General features: G+C 19.9%; 2 protein-coding genes across 2 annotated transcripts; both read left to right on the forward strand.

Annotated features, from left to right (window-relative positions):
• Positions 1–793: 793 nt before the first annotated feature.
• Positions 794–1291, forward strand: PGO_050000 (hypothetical protein; the record flags this gene model as incomplete). Its single annotated transcript, XM_028686379.1, has 1 exon — positions 794–1291. One exon carries the CDS (start codon positions 794–796, stop codon positions 1289–1291), a length of 498 nt encoding a protein of 165 aa, XP_028542180.1.
• A 5304-nt stretch (positions 1292–6595) lies between these two features.
• PGO_050010 (variable surface protein) lies at positions 6596–7943 on the forward strand (the record flags this gene model as incomplete). Its single annotated transcript, XM_028686380.1, has 3 exons — positions 6596–6637; positions 6819–7670; positions 7782–7943. 3 exons carry the CDS (start codon positions 6596–6598, stop codon positions 7941–7943), a joined length of 1056 nt encoding a protein of 351 aa, XP_028542181.1.
• Between the last annotated feature and the right edge of the window lie 5744 nt (positions 7944–13687).

Genomic DNA, 13687 nt, shown 5'->3' on the forward strand with positions numbered 1-13687 from the left:
GAATTATAAAATTGTGCTCCATACTATATATTTACAAGAAACTATATATCAATTTGTCAGTACATATAATACCACCATCTTTTAGCTTATATAAATAGTAAACTAAAAATATATATTCGAATAAATTTCATTAATTTATAAAAATTATAACATTTAACATATATTGCTTCAATTTTAGTTATTATGTTGTCTTTAATATATATAAAATGATTATGAAAAAAAAAAAATAATATCTATTTTTTTTTCATTAACATATAAATCAATATGACTAATGAAATAAGTGATAAAAATAAGGTATATTTAATATTGCTAGAATTGAGTTTCATTTTATATAATTCAAATATATATATATATATCATTAAAATGCAACCAAGTTAATGTATCCTAAAAATTTAATTTATATATATATATTTTTTTTTAAATTAATTTTTAGTTCGAATTTACTTCTATATTTCCGAATTTTAGAAATGCATTTAATTCTTATATATGAAATTCACACACTTGATATTTATATAATGAATAGTCTAAAGTATGCAATGATTTTTTTGTCAAGATTATGGCTAACAGGCGAAATAGCTATTGGTTTCATACAAATTTTTGTATTCAACTTGGTTTTTATTTAAATTACATAAATAATGAAATAAACAAAACACATTCAAGCATTCATATCGAAAGAAGCGGTAAATATTTATATTACAAACTAAAAGATTTAGTTAAAAGATACAAAGGCAATTGTAATAGAAAAGCAAATTGATACGATCTTTTGAGGACAGGGAGGCCACGGGTAGCTTTAATGAATGTTCCGAACATATGTGACGGTGCTGTTCAAAAGATAAACATTATTAAAGAATATTTATATGATATATTTTATTATTTGGATGAACTATATGGTACTATTAATATATTAAAGGAGAATAATTCTTCATGTAAAAGGAATTGTCAAAAACACGATGAATATATAAAAATATTAAAATCATGTGATTTTAGCTATAACTCAAGTTTTAAAAAAGTAATTGAAAATGCTGAATGTGAATACAATATATTATATTCTAATGCAGTAGAAAAAACTCTAATCGAAATGCATACACATTTAGAAGTATTAAATTCGGACACAGGCTATGTGACAATACCAAGTTCAAAGACCGAATTGTTGACAGGGACCATCATAAGGACAAACTCAACGACAAAGACATTGATAGACCCATGGACAGATATTAAAATAAGTGCAATGGCTGACATAATGTCGAACACAGAGACAGGAGTGTTTATTTTTTTAGCTAAAATAAAATAACAAAAGAAATAAAATATTAATAAGTCATATTAAAAGATTGTAAATATACTTATAAAAAATATATTAAAAGCGCAAACAAAAAAAAATATGGAGTTGAATTATTTATCAATATAAGTATTCTATTCATAACTTTTACTAAGATTTCATACATTTCTAAATTTTATAATAAAATCATATATAATGAATTATATTACAAGAATATTAAATATTACTAGTTCAATCAAAATAATGTAATCATTAATATATATATATACATAACATAATTTTATAATATAGTCAACTAGAAATATAACATTACATAAGTGGACAAAATTTCAATTGTTAAACCGCTGTTCATACATATATGCTTTATATTAATAGAAATTAAAATATTGTATATACAAAAAAGGAAAATAAAATAATTTTTTAAACAACAAAATTATATTTTATTATATATAGCTAACACTAATTGTTGTCTCCATATATTATATATATATAAAATAATTAAATGTGTTTTTATTTTCATTTTAATAACAAATAGAACTATGATTAGCTTATATATTAATGGCACGAGGTGTGCAAAAAATTTCTTCCCATATAAAAACATTATGACGAAATATATAAAACAAAAGCAAAAATTTCTTTAAGCAAAATGCTTGAACCATAACTTTAGGTAAAAAATATAAAGATAAACACTAAATTTTCAACTAATATATTTTATAAGGAAAAATCTAATATATTATTTTTACTTTTTCGTGTTACTATTCTTAAATTATGATTAAAACTTCAAATAAATGGTTTCCTTTTATTTTCTAAGTATAATATATATATCAAAGTTTGTTAAAATATGTTTATTTCTTTTTACTTGCGTAACTCATAATTAATTAAATGTATATATTCTTACATTTTGTTTTCAGACAATTGTACTAAATATGTAGTTAAGATTTCTTCAGAGAAACATGGTAATAACGCAATAAAAATGATTCATTTTGAAATAATTTTATGTTTTTATAAAAAATACAAATTTACGCAAAATTAACAGTTTGGTGCAAAATTATAAAAGTATATTGGATTTACTCATAGATTATAATTCAAATTACATAGGTATTAATAAACATATACATTTTCAGGATTTAAATTACATGTTATATACTATTACACAAGGAATTTTTTAATTAGGACTAATTAATTCTGAAATTGATAAGGAACAGTTGTAGAATATAATATTATACAAAATTATACCTATTTTAAATGTTCATGTATTTTTATGAGAACCAAAATAAGTATGTTCATATATAAATGTAAATGTATGGATTGTATAAAAATTTCTATAGTATTATTAATTACAAGAGTGTCAATAAAAGAAAAGTAAATATCCTGATCATGGTTCTCCTGTAGTGTATAGGAGATAGTTACATATCAACACATAGCTTAGTGCAGAAAAACATAAATGTTATAGATTTAATAATACCCGTCATATTGATTATATAATAAAATGCATATTTTTAGTATAACATATACTTCAAATATGATTAACAAAAATTCTCTTATCAAAACATACTGTGTCAAGTAAAATATATGTACAAAATGTATGTCTTATTGGATATTATATAATTTATGTTACTGAAAATATAATAAAAATATATTTTTATTATATACGTAACTTATAACGTACAGTATATAAGTACATTTGTCACATTTATGTGTCATTGATAAATAAACAAAAAGGAAAAAGTGTAAAAAACAAATATTCCTATATAATAATTTAACTGATATTTATTAATATACAGCTATAAATGTATACAAGCAAACATTCCAACACATAAATGCAATATAAATCAAAAATAAATAAGGTTCTGCTAATTAAATATAGTATAGGGTTATGTACTCATGAACACAAATGGTATATATAAGTAAAAGGAGTTATTTAAAGAACATATTATTGGAAATTTTAAAAAGTTAATATAGCTCCGCTGTGTGGGAAGTGTATATGCAAAAATTTAGTATATTCGAAAATTAATAAAAGTTAAAAATAATAAAATTATCTTAAACAAATATGAAATTATAATTTATCAAATCAGGCTAGCACAATAAATGACATATATATTTTACATTAATATATATGATGTGAATTAAAAAACACAAAAATAGCTATCAAAAATAGTACGAAATTTTTCTTTGTTATACCTTGTTAAATGCTTATATTAGACATATAGGACACATTTCATTATTTCATATATTAGTAACAAAACATCTGTTACATTTATATAATATCAATACTTTTTATTACTGTATAAATTTTTTATGCTACAATTTATTTTGATATAATAAAATCAATTCCTTTCATAACTATAATAGGCTTATTATTTTACTTTATTGATACCTTTACAATTTATGAGCCCAAAAGAAATTAACAATTATTATATACTAATGGATTCTATTACATTATTCCTAATGTCTAGAAGAATATCTCTAAATAAGGATTCAAAAGAATGAATTTATTCTTAACTTTTATACCTATGTGAAAGTGCATCACGTATGGAAATGTATTAATGAAAATGAACTATCAGGGAAAAATTTAAAACTGTATAAAACAAAAATAAATGTAATATTATCTAGCATGGAAAATTAAAACTAAATTTCTCTTCCTTTCTATGAAACATTTATTAGCGCTTTTTTATATATAATTTTTTCTTCATTCTAGTATTATTGTGAATATATGCGTACCTTTATTTATTTTTTCGGTATTTTTTTAGCGTAATTTATTTAGTACAAATATTAGACTATATTTTTTTTATATATGTTTTGTGTAAATCTGTTGTATTTTGTAGTCTAAAATTATATATAATGAGTGATAATAATATATACTTATATATTATACACATCCACTTATTATTCACAATTTATTCTTTGCTAAGTATATTAATTTAATATTTTGAAATTATTGTAATTTTAACAAATTCACAATAGAATGCGATATTTATAGAAAAAATAATATCGTTTCCTAATAAGTTATAATTATGTTTGAAGGCTATATTTTGTAAATAATCTATGAATCCATTATACAACTATAAACCTATTAGAAAACAAAATAATAACACATCTTCTTAAAATATTTAATTTTATAAATAATTTGCAATTTTTTACTAATAAAAATTTACATAAACATAAAAAAAAAATTTTATGATTTTGATTAAACTCTTTAAAAATTATTTTAAAAATAAAAAATAAATGATAATTTATTTCAAAAATATTGTCTTCAAAATAATTAAATGTGTTTCATGTAAATTATTACGATTTATATTGTAATATTTTTTTTTTGTGATATAAATTTATAACGTACTTTATTTTAAATTCTAACTTTAATTAATGCGTTAAATGAATTTTAAAGTATAATATATGTTAAGACACATATGTTAATAGCAATAACACTAATCAAATGATTATACAATTTTTTATAAATCCAATGTAATATATATATTATTTTTTTTTATTACATATTATAGCCAATAATTTCAAATACTGAGTGTATGTAATTTTAATTGATTTAACATTTAAAAATAGAGTAAATATATATATATAATAAATCATAAAATCTAGTTTATTATAGAATATACATAAATTAAAATTGACTTATAAATCATATAATATATTTTGTAGCTTAAGTACTATATTGATACTACTATATTAAATTGTTATATTATGGGGGAAAATAAATAATGAAGCATTAGAAATACAAAAATTGCATACACATTGTATATAATCCAAATATTAATATTTACACAAGTTTCGCTGAGAAAATATATCATTATGTAAAAAAATTAATCAAAATTTTTATATAAGTCAAACATAATAATATATATGCTGTATAAAATAATATTTTATCACTGGAATATATAAATTGATTAAGTAACAAGCAGCGTTAATAAATATTATCTGTCCAGCATAAATAATTTTTTCATAAAATTTAAAAATACATTTTAACGAATATGAATGATTTTTTATGTAATAAATTTAAATATACTACAACAAGAATCTAGTTATAGTCAAATATTACTTTAATCTTTTTTTGTTCTTCCTATGTTGTACCTAATGTTTAAGAATACGATGAAACAATCGTTTTTAATAAAATATATGTTATTTTATTTGATGTATTATTTTGAACAATACAAATATATGCAAAATCATAACATGTATAATAACAGATTTCTTTTCTTTATTTTTTAGACAAAAAATTACTGAAAAAAGAGAAAAACAGGTAATTTATTGTTCCACATCTTACCATTAACTTACTTTAACATGTAAAGAAAACAAAAAATATCTAATGTTTATTATTGTAAGTCAAAAAATATATTCTGCTGTATATATAAAATAAGTACACAAGAGTTACTTCATTATATAAATTTCCATGTTTTATTTATATTTTACTTTTTGTATCACTATGAAAATTAATACTGTATCCATGTAAATTATGATGTATTAAAAATATTCTATTATACACATAATTTTTATTTTGTGAGTAGAATAATAATTAAAATGACATTTAGATCAATATTCTACATTAATTCTATTTTATATATTAGAAGATATATGAGAGTTTGTGTAGAAAAAAGAGGAAAAATATATTACTTTTTATTAACAATGTGAAATATAAGAACTGTGTATTAATACATTTATTACCATAAACTACAAAGACAATAAGCATTATTAATATAATGTAAAACATATATTTTTGTTAAAGAATCTAATATATATTATTAAGATTGCGTTATTGAGCTGTAATAGTCATTAATTTGATACCTACAAAAATTATACGTATTAAAAAACAATAGCTAATATTTACTAGATAAGGAAGTATTATTGATAAAAAGTTATTCTTGAAAGAAAATGAGTCATATACATAAAACTCTTCATAATTATACGTACAAACACAAGTATCTATGAAAAACATACTCAAATATTATATATTTCATTTAAAATATAATTTATTAATAAATTATATTCATTATTATGCACAAATAAATAATTTTTTTCTAACATTATACAGTGTTTATATAGATATTATATAGGTTTATAAAAATATATTTATTCAATTATTCATTATAATGAATTGTTACAACATATTATTTGAACTATTATGTCTATTTTACATATTTTTGTTTCTACCCTATCATATAACTAAATTAACGATTACTTTATTATATAGTATATGAATGATTATGTTTTAATTATAATAATAAATAATATATACACCCCTCCTTGTATCCTATACGATAATTTAGTTATAAATATATATAGAACACATCCACTCTTAATTAAATAAATATGTACGACGATATAACGAATATAAATAAACTCCGGAATACTGTACGTTTTTTAATGTTCCTTATTTTTTATAAAAATTTATTATAATTAATAAAATATATTATATTTTATATAAGAAATTAAAATATTGGTTTATTAATATAATAATTTTACATTCTTTCTTAATTTTCAGCATCCCTTTTTGCATAAAACATTTGATTTATTTTCAAAATTTGATGAACAGGTGGAAACGAAACGTTACAACCAATATTATGAGAAATTGTGCAAAACAATTACAACTGTATTACATAAGCATGATGAAAAATATATTGAGTTTTGTAAAAAACTTGTAAAAAATTATAAAATATTTTGCAACACATCATATAAATGCAAAAATATATCTGATTATTGTCACGATGTAAACAACTGGATATATATTACCATGAAAAAAGAAAAATTTGAAAATTGGCTTGTCCAAAAAATATACGAAGGTATTGAATCGTTTGCGAAAAGACAACTAAATAAAACTATATGTCCATATTATTCATATGACACAGATTATAGAGAACCGAATAAAATGATATTTTTATATATGTTTGAATCTAATATAAATAAAATGAAGGAAATATTAGAATCTACTGATAATACATTAAATTGCTACTGCAAAGAATTTGTTAAGAACATGGTAAAAATATATAAAAGAATGAATAAAGACTATTGCATTAACGGAAAGGATGCAATGAAAGAAAATAAAAAAACTTGTTCTATACTAAATACTTTTAGGACATTGTACACAATGTACCTGTGTAAGGAGGATCCTATTAAAAGTATATTACCATTATTAACATCTGACGCAGATATAGAATTCGTCAAATGTGAAACAAATGGAAGCATTATGCCCTCACAAATAACTAGTGAATCATCACACTTAGGATCAGATGACCAAAGTGAACCATTCCAAGATTTATCCGATGAAGAAATACAAGCAATAGAAAATTTTGATCCTTTTACTTTAAAAGTATCCATAAAAAAAATTTTACCCACATTTCTTGCAACCGTTGCTGGAATATCTTCCCTTTTTTTCTTATTTTACAAGGTTAAAATAACACAGTTTGTAAATTCTGTAAATTGTTCGGGAAATATTGTGTTATGTATTTTTAATAAATAAAAATACATATATATAATTGTTACTATCTTTTTTTGTCAGTTCACTCCAATTCGTCACTTACTTCGTTCAAAAAAAAAAGTAGAAAGCATAAAAAATATGCATGATAGAGATAACTATAAAGAATTATTATATAACACGGTTGGTAACGATAATATGTATTTATATAATATGAGATATGACATAGCATATGGAAATATATAGCCAAATAATACTAGCATAATTTTCAAAGAAAATTTTAATAATTAAAAAACATTTGAAACATGAAATAAGATGTAATATAGATAAGAATATAGAAATAGAAAGAAAGTTATGGCATATAAAATGTAAAATAACGAGATTATTAGAATCAGACGCAACCAATGATCATATATAAAAGGTTCAAAATAAAATAATGTTTTTATAGTGAAGAAATTAAAGCACATTATCAAAAGTAAAATTTCTAAAAAAATAAAATAATAAAAAAAATATTAAGCCCAGTGATAAAACCATGATGCATGTACATCCATATATGGTTTAAATATTCAAATATGTTTATTGTTACATAGAACTAATGTAATATATATTAATTATACTATGGAAAAGATGGAATATGTTTTAGAATAATTAACGTATATTTTAAATATAAACATATCGTTATTATGCTTCCCGCACTAAATGATTAACTCTAAGCAATTATCTCCAGAATACTTAATAAAGATATGAATATTCATATATCAAATATAAGAATATATATGAATTTTTCTGTAGTTTCTAATTTGCATAAGAACGAATTAATTAAAAGATGTTAATAGATATTATTGATTGTTAAATATAGCTGTGTTAAGGCGTGTATAATATTTTCATTATATTATTCATATATTATAATTTATTTCTGATTTTCATAAAACTATATTCTTATATGAACACTATGTAACAATGAAATCAGCTGATGTAGATAATTATTGTGATGTGTTATTTTATTTTTTTTTTTTCTGCAGTGCCATTTTAAATGCATGTTGTACGGTGTGTCAACATGTCAATGACATTATTATAAAATATGCAAAAATAAATTGCAAATAATACATATTTCATAAAAAAAAAAAATAAAATAATAATATTATATGTAATTGTTTATGTCAAAAAAAATTGTATGATAATTATAATATTATATATTATTACATAATTAATAATATTGCATATTTTTTTTTTCATTTTGTATTTTTTTCATCTATTCAATAATAATATTTACAAAAATTCAATGTAAAGGGGAAAAATATATAATTATAAAATAAAAAGAAGTATCTTATTATATTAACACCTTATTTTTGTCAAATATAAAATTGAAAAGAAAAAATTTATAAACAATGCTTGATACCATAAAATTATTAATGAGAAGCTATTCTCATGTTTTTTCTAAGGTAAAGTAAATCTCTAATGGTGTTAAATGTAAAAAATATCATCTGAATCTAGCATTCATCCATGAAATGGAATAAATATAGAATTTTACATTATCGTAACACAGTATATATAATTTCCTTTTTCCTTTCAGTACATTTATCTCTATTTATATATGTTACCATAAAAACTGAAATCAATTAATAATATAAAGAAAAATAAATTAAAAAAATATATTAATTTCATAAAAACAAATAACTTAATTATATTAAAACATTCATCATTTATATCATGTGCTGAATTACTATAACTATGGGTTAATATAGTTCAATAAATAATTTGCAAGAAATGAATGACGTAAATGTAGCAAAATCATAACATATAATGGAATGAAAAAGCTATTATTTTACAAATATGAACTTTTGAAAAAAAAAAAAATAATATTATGATTCATATATAGGTAATTCATATATATTATGCTTATTATTTATATGAAAATATGTCTACAAAAAAAAGGCTTATATACAAATTAAAATATTAATAATACATTATAAATTATATGATTAAATATTTAAAGGGTATTATGATAACAATAATGCAAGCTATCCATAATCCCCCAAAGGAAACATATTTATATTAATTTAAAGTATAATATGAATTATAAGTTTGTCCATAAGGATTACTTATATTTTCTAATAACGTTGGAAAATTATTCGATAAATAATAGTTATTTAATTTCTTATTTTATAATAAATTCTTCTGTAAAGCAAAAATAATTAGTTATTATGTACACTAAAGTGTTCCGTATGTATAAAAATTTATATTATAACTATGAATAATAATAATAAAAAGAGTAAATATATTTTCATTCAAAATTACATTTGAATTATATAAATATGAAAAAACAAAATGAATAAATATATAAATATACAGTTGCAAACCATTATAAATATATATATAAATGCTTTTTTTTATATAAATAATCTTTTCAAAAATGCATATACACATATAGTGATGTGTCTTTAATTTTATGTATATTTTTTTTTTTATATATTATCATATATTTAATATAGAACATTAATGTGTTAACAAATATTGGGGAATAACCTTTATATATTTTTATCAATTTCACAGGAATAGCGAAATATATCTTCTTTCAAAAATAATTAGCATTTTTCTAAATAATTAATTATAAGTAAAAAAATAACAAATGCATTTTAACACTATTTTGATGTTAGCACTAATAATTTATTTTAATGTGTTTAAAAAGCGTTAGAAAAATGTGTTTAAATAAAATATTCATTTTTAAGGGGAATATCAACAAAAGATATAACTAATTATAATAGGAATTTATATTAATTCTGGTTTCATTCATTTATAACTTATTATATTATATTAATATCATAGTTATTCTAAAATTTTTCTTGTAAAATAAATATCCATGTATTTAATACTAACATAGAAAAAATAAATAAAGTGATTTTTAATGGTAATATAATATTAAAAGATAAAAATAATATACATCAATATAATATTATTAATATTTATTACTATTTAACGCCATGTTATTCTTTTTCTTATCATAAATATGTATTGTTATGATTATTCAATATTTCTGTTTTCTTGTATAAGAATTATATTAATATATATTTAATACACTCATATATATTTTTAATGTATTCGTAATGTTTTTATGCGAGTTAATATTTTTCATCATATAAAAATTTGGATTATTATTATCAATCAATTGGGGTTATTCAATTGTCGTTTTTTACCTTCTACATGCAAATGCTTCCTTTTACAGATTAATTTTATAAAATATATTTTATCCTTGGTGATGCTTGTGTAACTGAATATTATAATACATTATTATATTTATTTGCGACCCTGAATACGCAGTTTTCCTTAGCACAAAATATATATATATATATATATATATATATATATATATATATATAATATTTTTTAAAGAGCAAATATTTATGGTCTTAATATAAAGATCATATTAAAGAAAACACATTGTCCCTAAAAAAATTTATTCCAACCGTTAAAGAGAAAATATATATAACAAATAAAAATAATATTGAGTATTGTAATAGTAGCTAATTTTAACTCATACATAAAGATACCTATATAAATAAAGTAAAATATTGCTTGTTCTATATTTAATATAAAATTCATCAAATATATACATATAACAAAAAAATATTCTTTTTGCTTTTTAATATAACTCTCTATATTTTTAGTAAATTATGTAATATAACAGAATAAAAATATATTAATGAAAAAATTTATTAGATATCAACATTTAGGAGTGTATTAATTATTTTACATTGTCTTCTATTATTATTTTTACAAAATTTTTTTAATTTATAAATTTTTATACAGTGAATACAAGTGTACATTATCCTCCATAATTCACTCCAATCTTATGTACATATATGATTACATATATACAGAAACTATTAAAAGGAATTAACTTATGAAAGAGTACGGCTAAACATAGCTTATCAAATTATATCTACGCATATAAAATGTTTTTTTAAATAATTTCCACTCTGACTCTAGAATGTTTTGTATAACATATATTTAACCATATTACTTTGAAGAATTATTTTCTGTACAAGAATATAGGTAGTTCTTAATGTTATCACAGAAAACGTTATTAAATATATATATACAATTAAAAATAACTATGCATTATAATATGCTAACCTGTATACATAACATTCAATAAATTTCATTAAATATATTTATACAAAAACCTCGTATTTTGTAGAAGCTATTATTATATGTGTTGATGTATGCTAATAAATGCGAAACCTATTATGTAATAAAACACATGTTTAATTTATTATCTACACATTCTAGTTAATTGTCTTCTTACTGATACAACTCATTCTACATGCATAAATAATTTCCTTGAATACATATTTTTCCTTTGATAGCTATTTTAACATACATTAAGCTTTTGTGTTATTTTAATATTTCATTCAGACACTATTGTATGTAGTGTACTAAACAAACTTATCTAATATTTTTTAATTTAAAAACAATAATGTGTTATTTCGTGCATTAGAAAAAGTAAAATATGTTGTTTACTTTTTATAATTCTTTATTCAAATAACAAACAACTAAAATAATCATATTATTAACAAATTTAGCACATACTAATATTTTCAACAAATATTAAAAATGTTGAAATATTTCAATATATTCCTATTATAATTTTGAACTTACAGATTAATGTTATTTTAACTCGAAATATGTTCACATCTACTGGAATCAGCAAAACATGTATACAAAAGCGTACAATCAAAATGCTCTGAATCATGTAAAAATTCCTAAAAAACATTATGCACGTATTGATGTATAAACAAATTATAAATCGTGTTAACATATGAATGAAATGTTTTACAGACATGTCATAACAATATAATAATAATAATTCAAAAGTACCTTAATTGTAGTTCATTCATTAAGGACATATTACAGATGATTCATAAAAATACTTACATATACCAAATTATATAGTATTTTAAAAGCACAATGCATCATGTTTCTTCTTTTTACACATTCATACTGTTGTGTAATTTTTATAAAATTAATATTTAATCTTATGTTGTATTATTTTTCATTAATTATGATGCATATGATAATAATGTACTAAAATAAATTCTTTGCACTTTTAATTAAAGATCTATTTATACACATATAAATAAGATATTTGATATTTCCGTTGAATCCATGAAAAATTTAATAAAAAAAAAAGAAAAAAAATGACACCCATCTTTCAAGCATAAACCTTACAATTTGAGCATACAATATTTCATATTCTATAAATTTGTATACATAATACATAGAAAATTCATTAATAATGTTATTTTATACTATATTAATCCACATAAGCTGACATAAAATTTTTAAATTTTTAAATGGAATGTATTTTAAATAGTTTATAGAGTTTATGTATATTATTATATTATGAAAAATATGGAGAAAGAATTATCCGTGTAATATTCATTCTTGAACAGCTAATATAAGTATTTTTTATTTAATTATAATAATTATATGATAATATAAGCCTTTGTGCATTTTTTTAAAAGCACTTTCCTAATACTTGTTTCCGTAAATTAAGTACTATGTGCATTTTGTCTAATTATGTATACTGTGATATTTGATTATTTTACATATTCTATTAAACATCATGAAAAAAAATACGCCATTTATTAATGTAATGTTTTTATAATGTATTACAATTAAAACATTATTATTGTCCATAAAGATGTACATTTAACAAATCTATAATAAAAGTCGTAACAGTAAAATAAAAAAAGGAAAAAATACATAATTCCTTGCACTTTATCTCCCGTAAATTAGAAGTGATTATAACATTCATCAAAAAATAAAAACCTGTCTTTCTTATAATTAATTTTACAACAAATCAATACCATAATTTATATAGAATAATATATATTGTATGAGAATTTATAAGTAAAAAAATACTTTATTAAAAATATATCATAAAACTTCAAAATGAATATAATAAAAATTAGTTCAATTTCTCATTC

Source organism: Plasmodium gonderi (genome assembly GCF_002157705.1).
Source record: "Plasmodium gonderi DNA, contig: Pgo-contig_0, whole genome shotgun sequence".
NCBI classification, from domain to species: Eukaryota; Apicomplexa; class Aconoidasida; order Haemosporida; family Plasmodiidae; genus Plasmodium; species Plasmodium gonderi.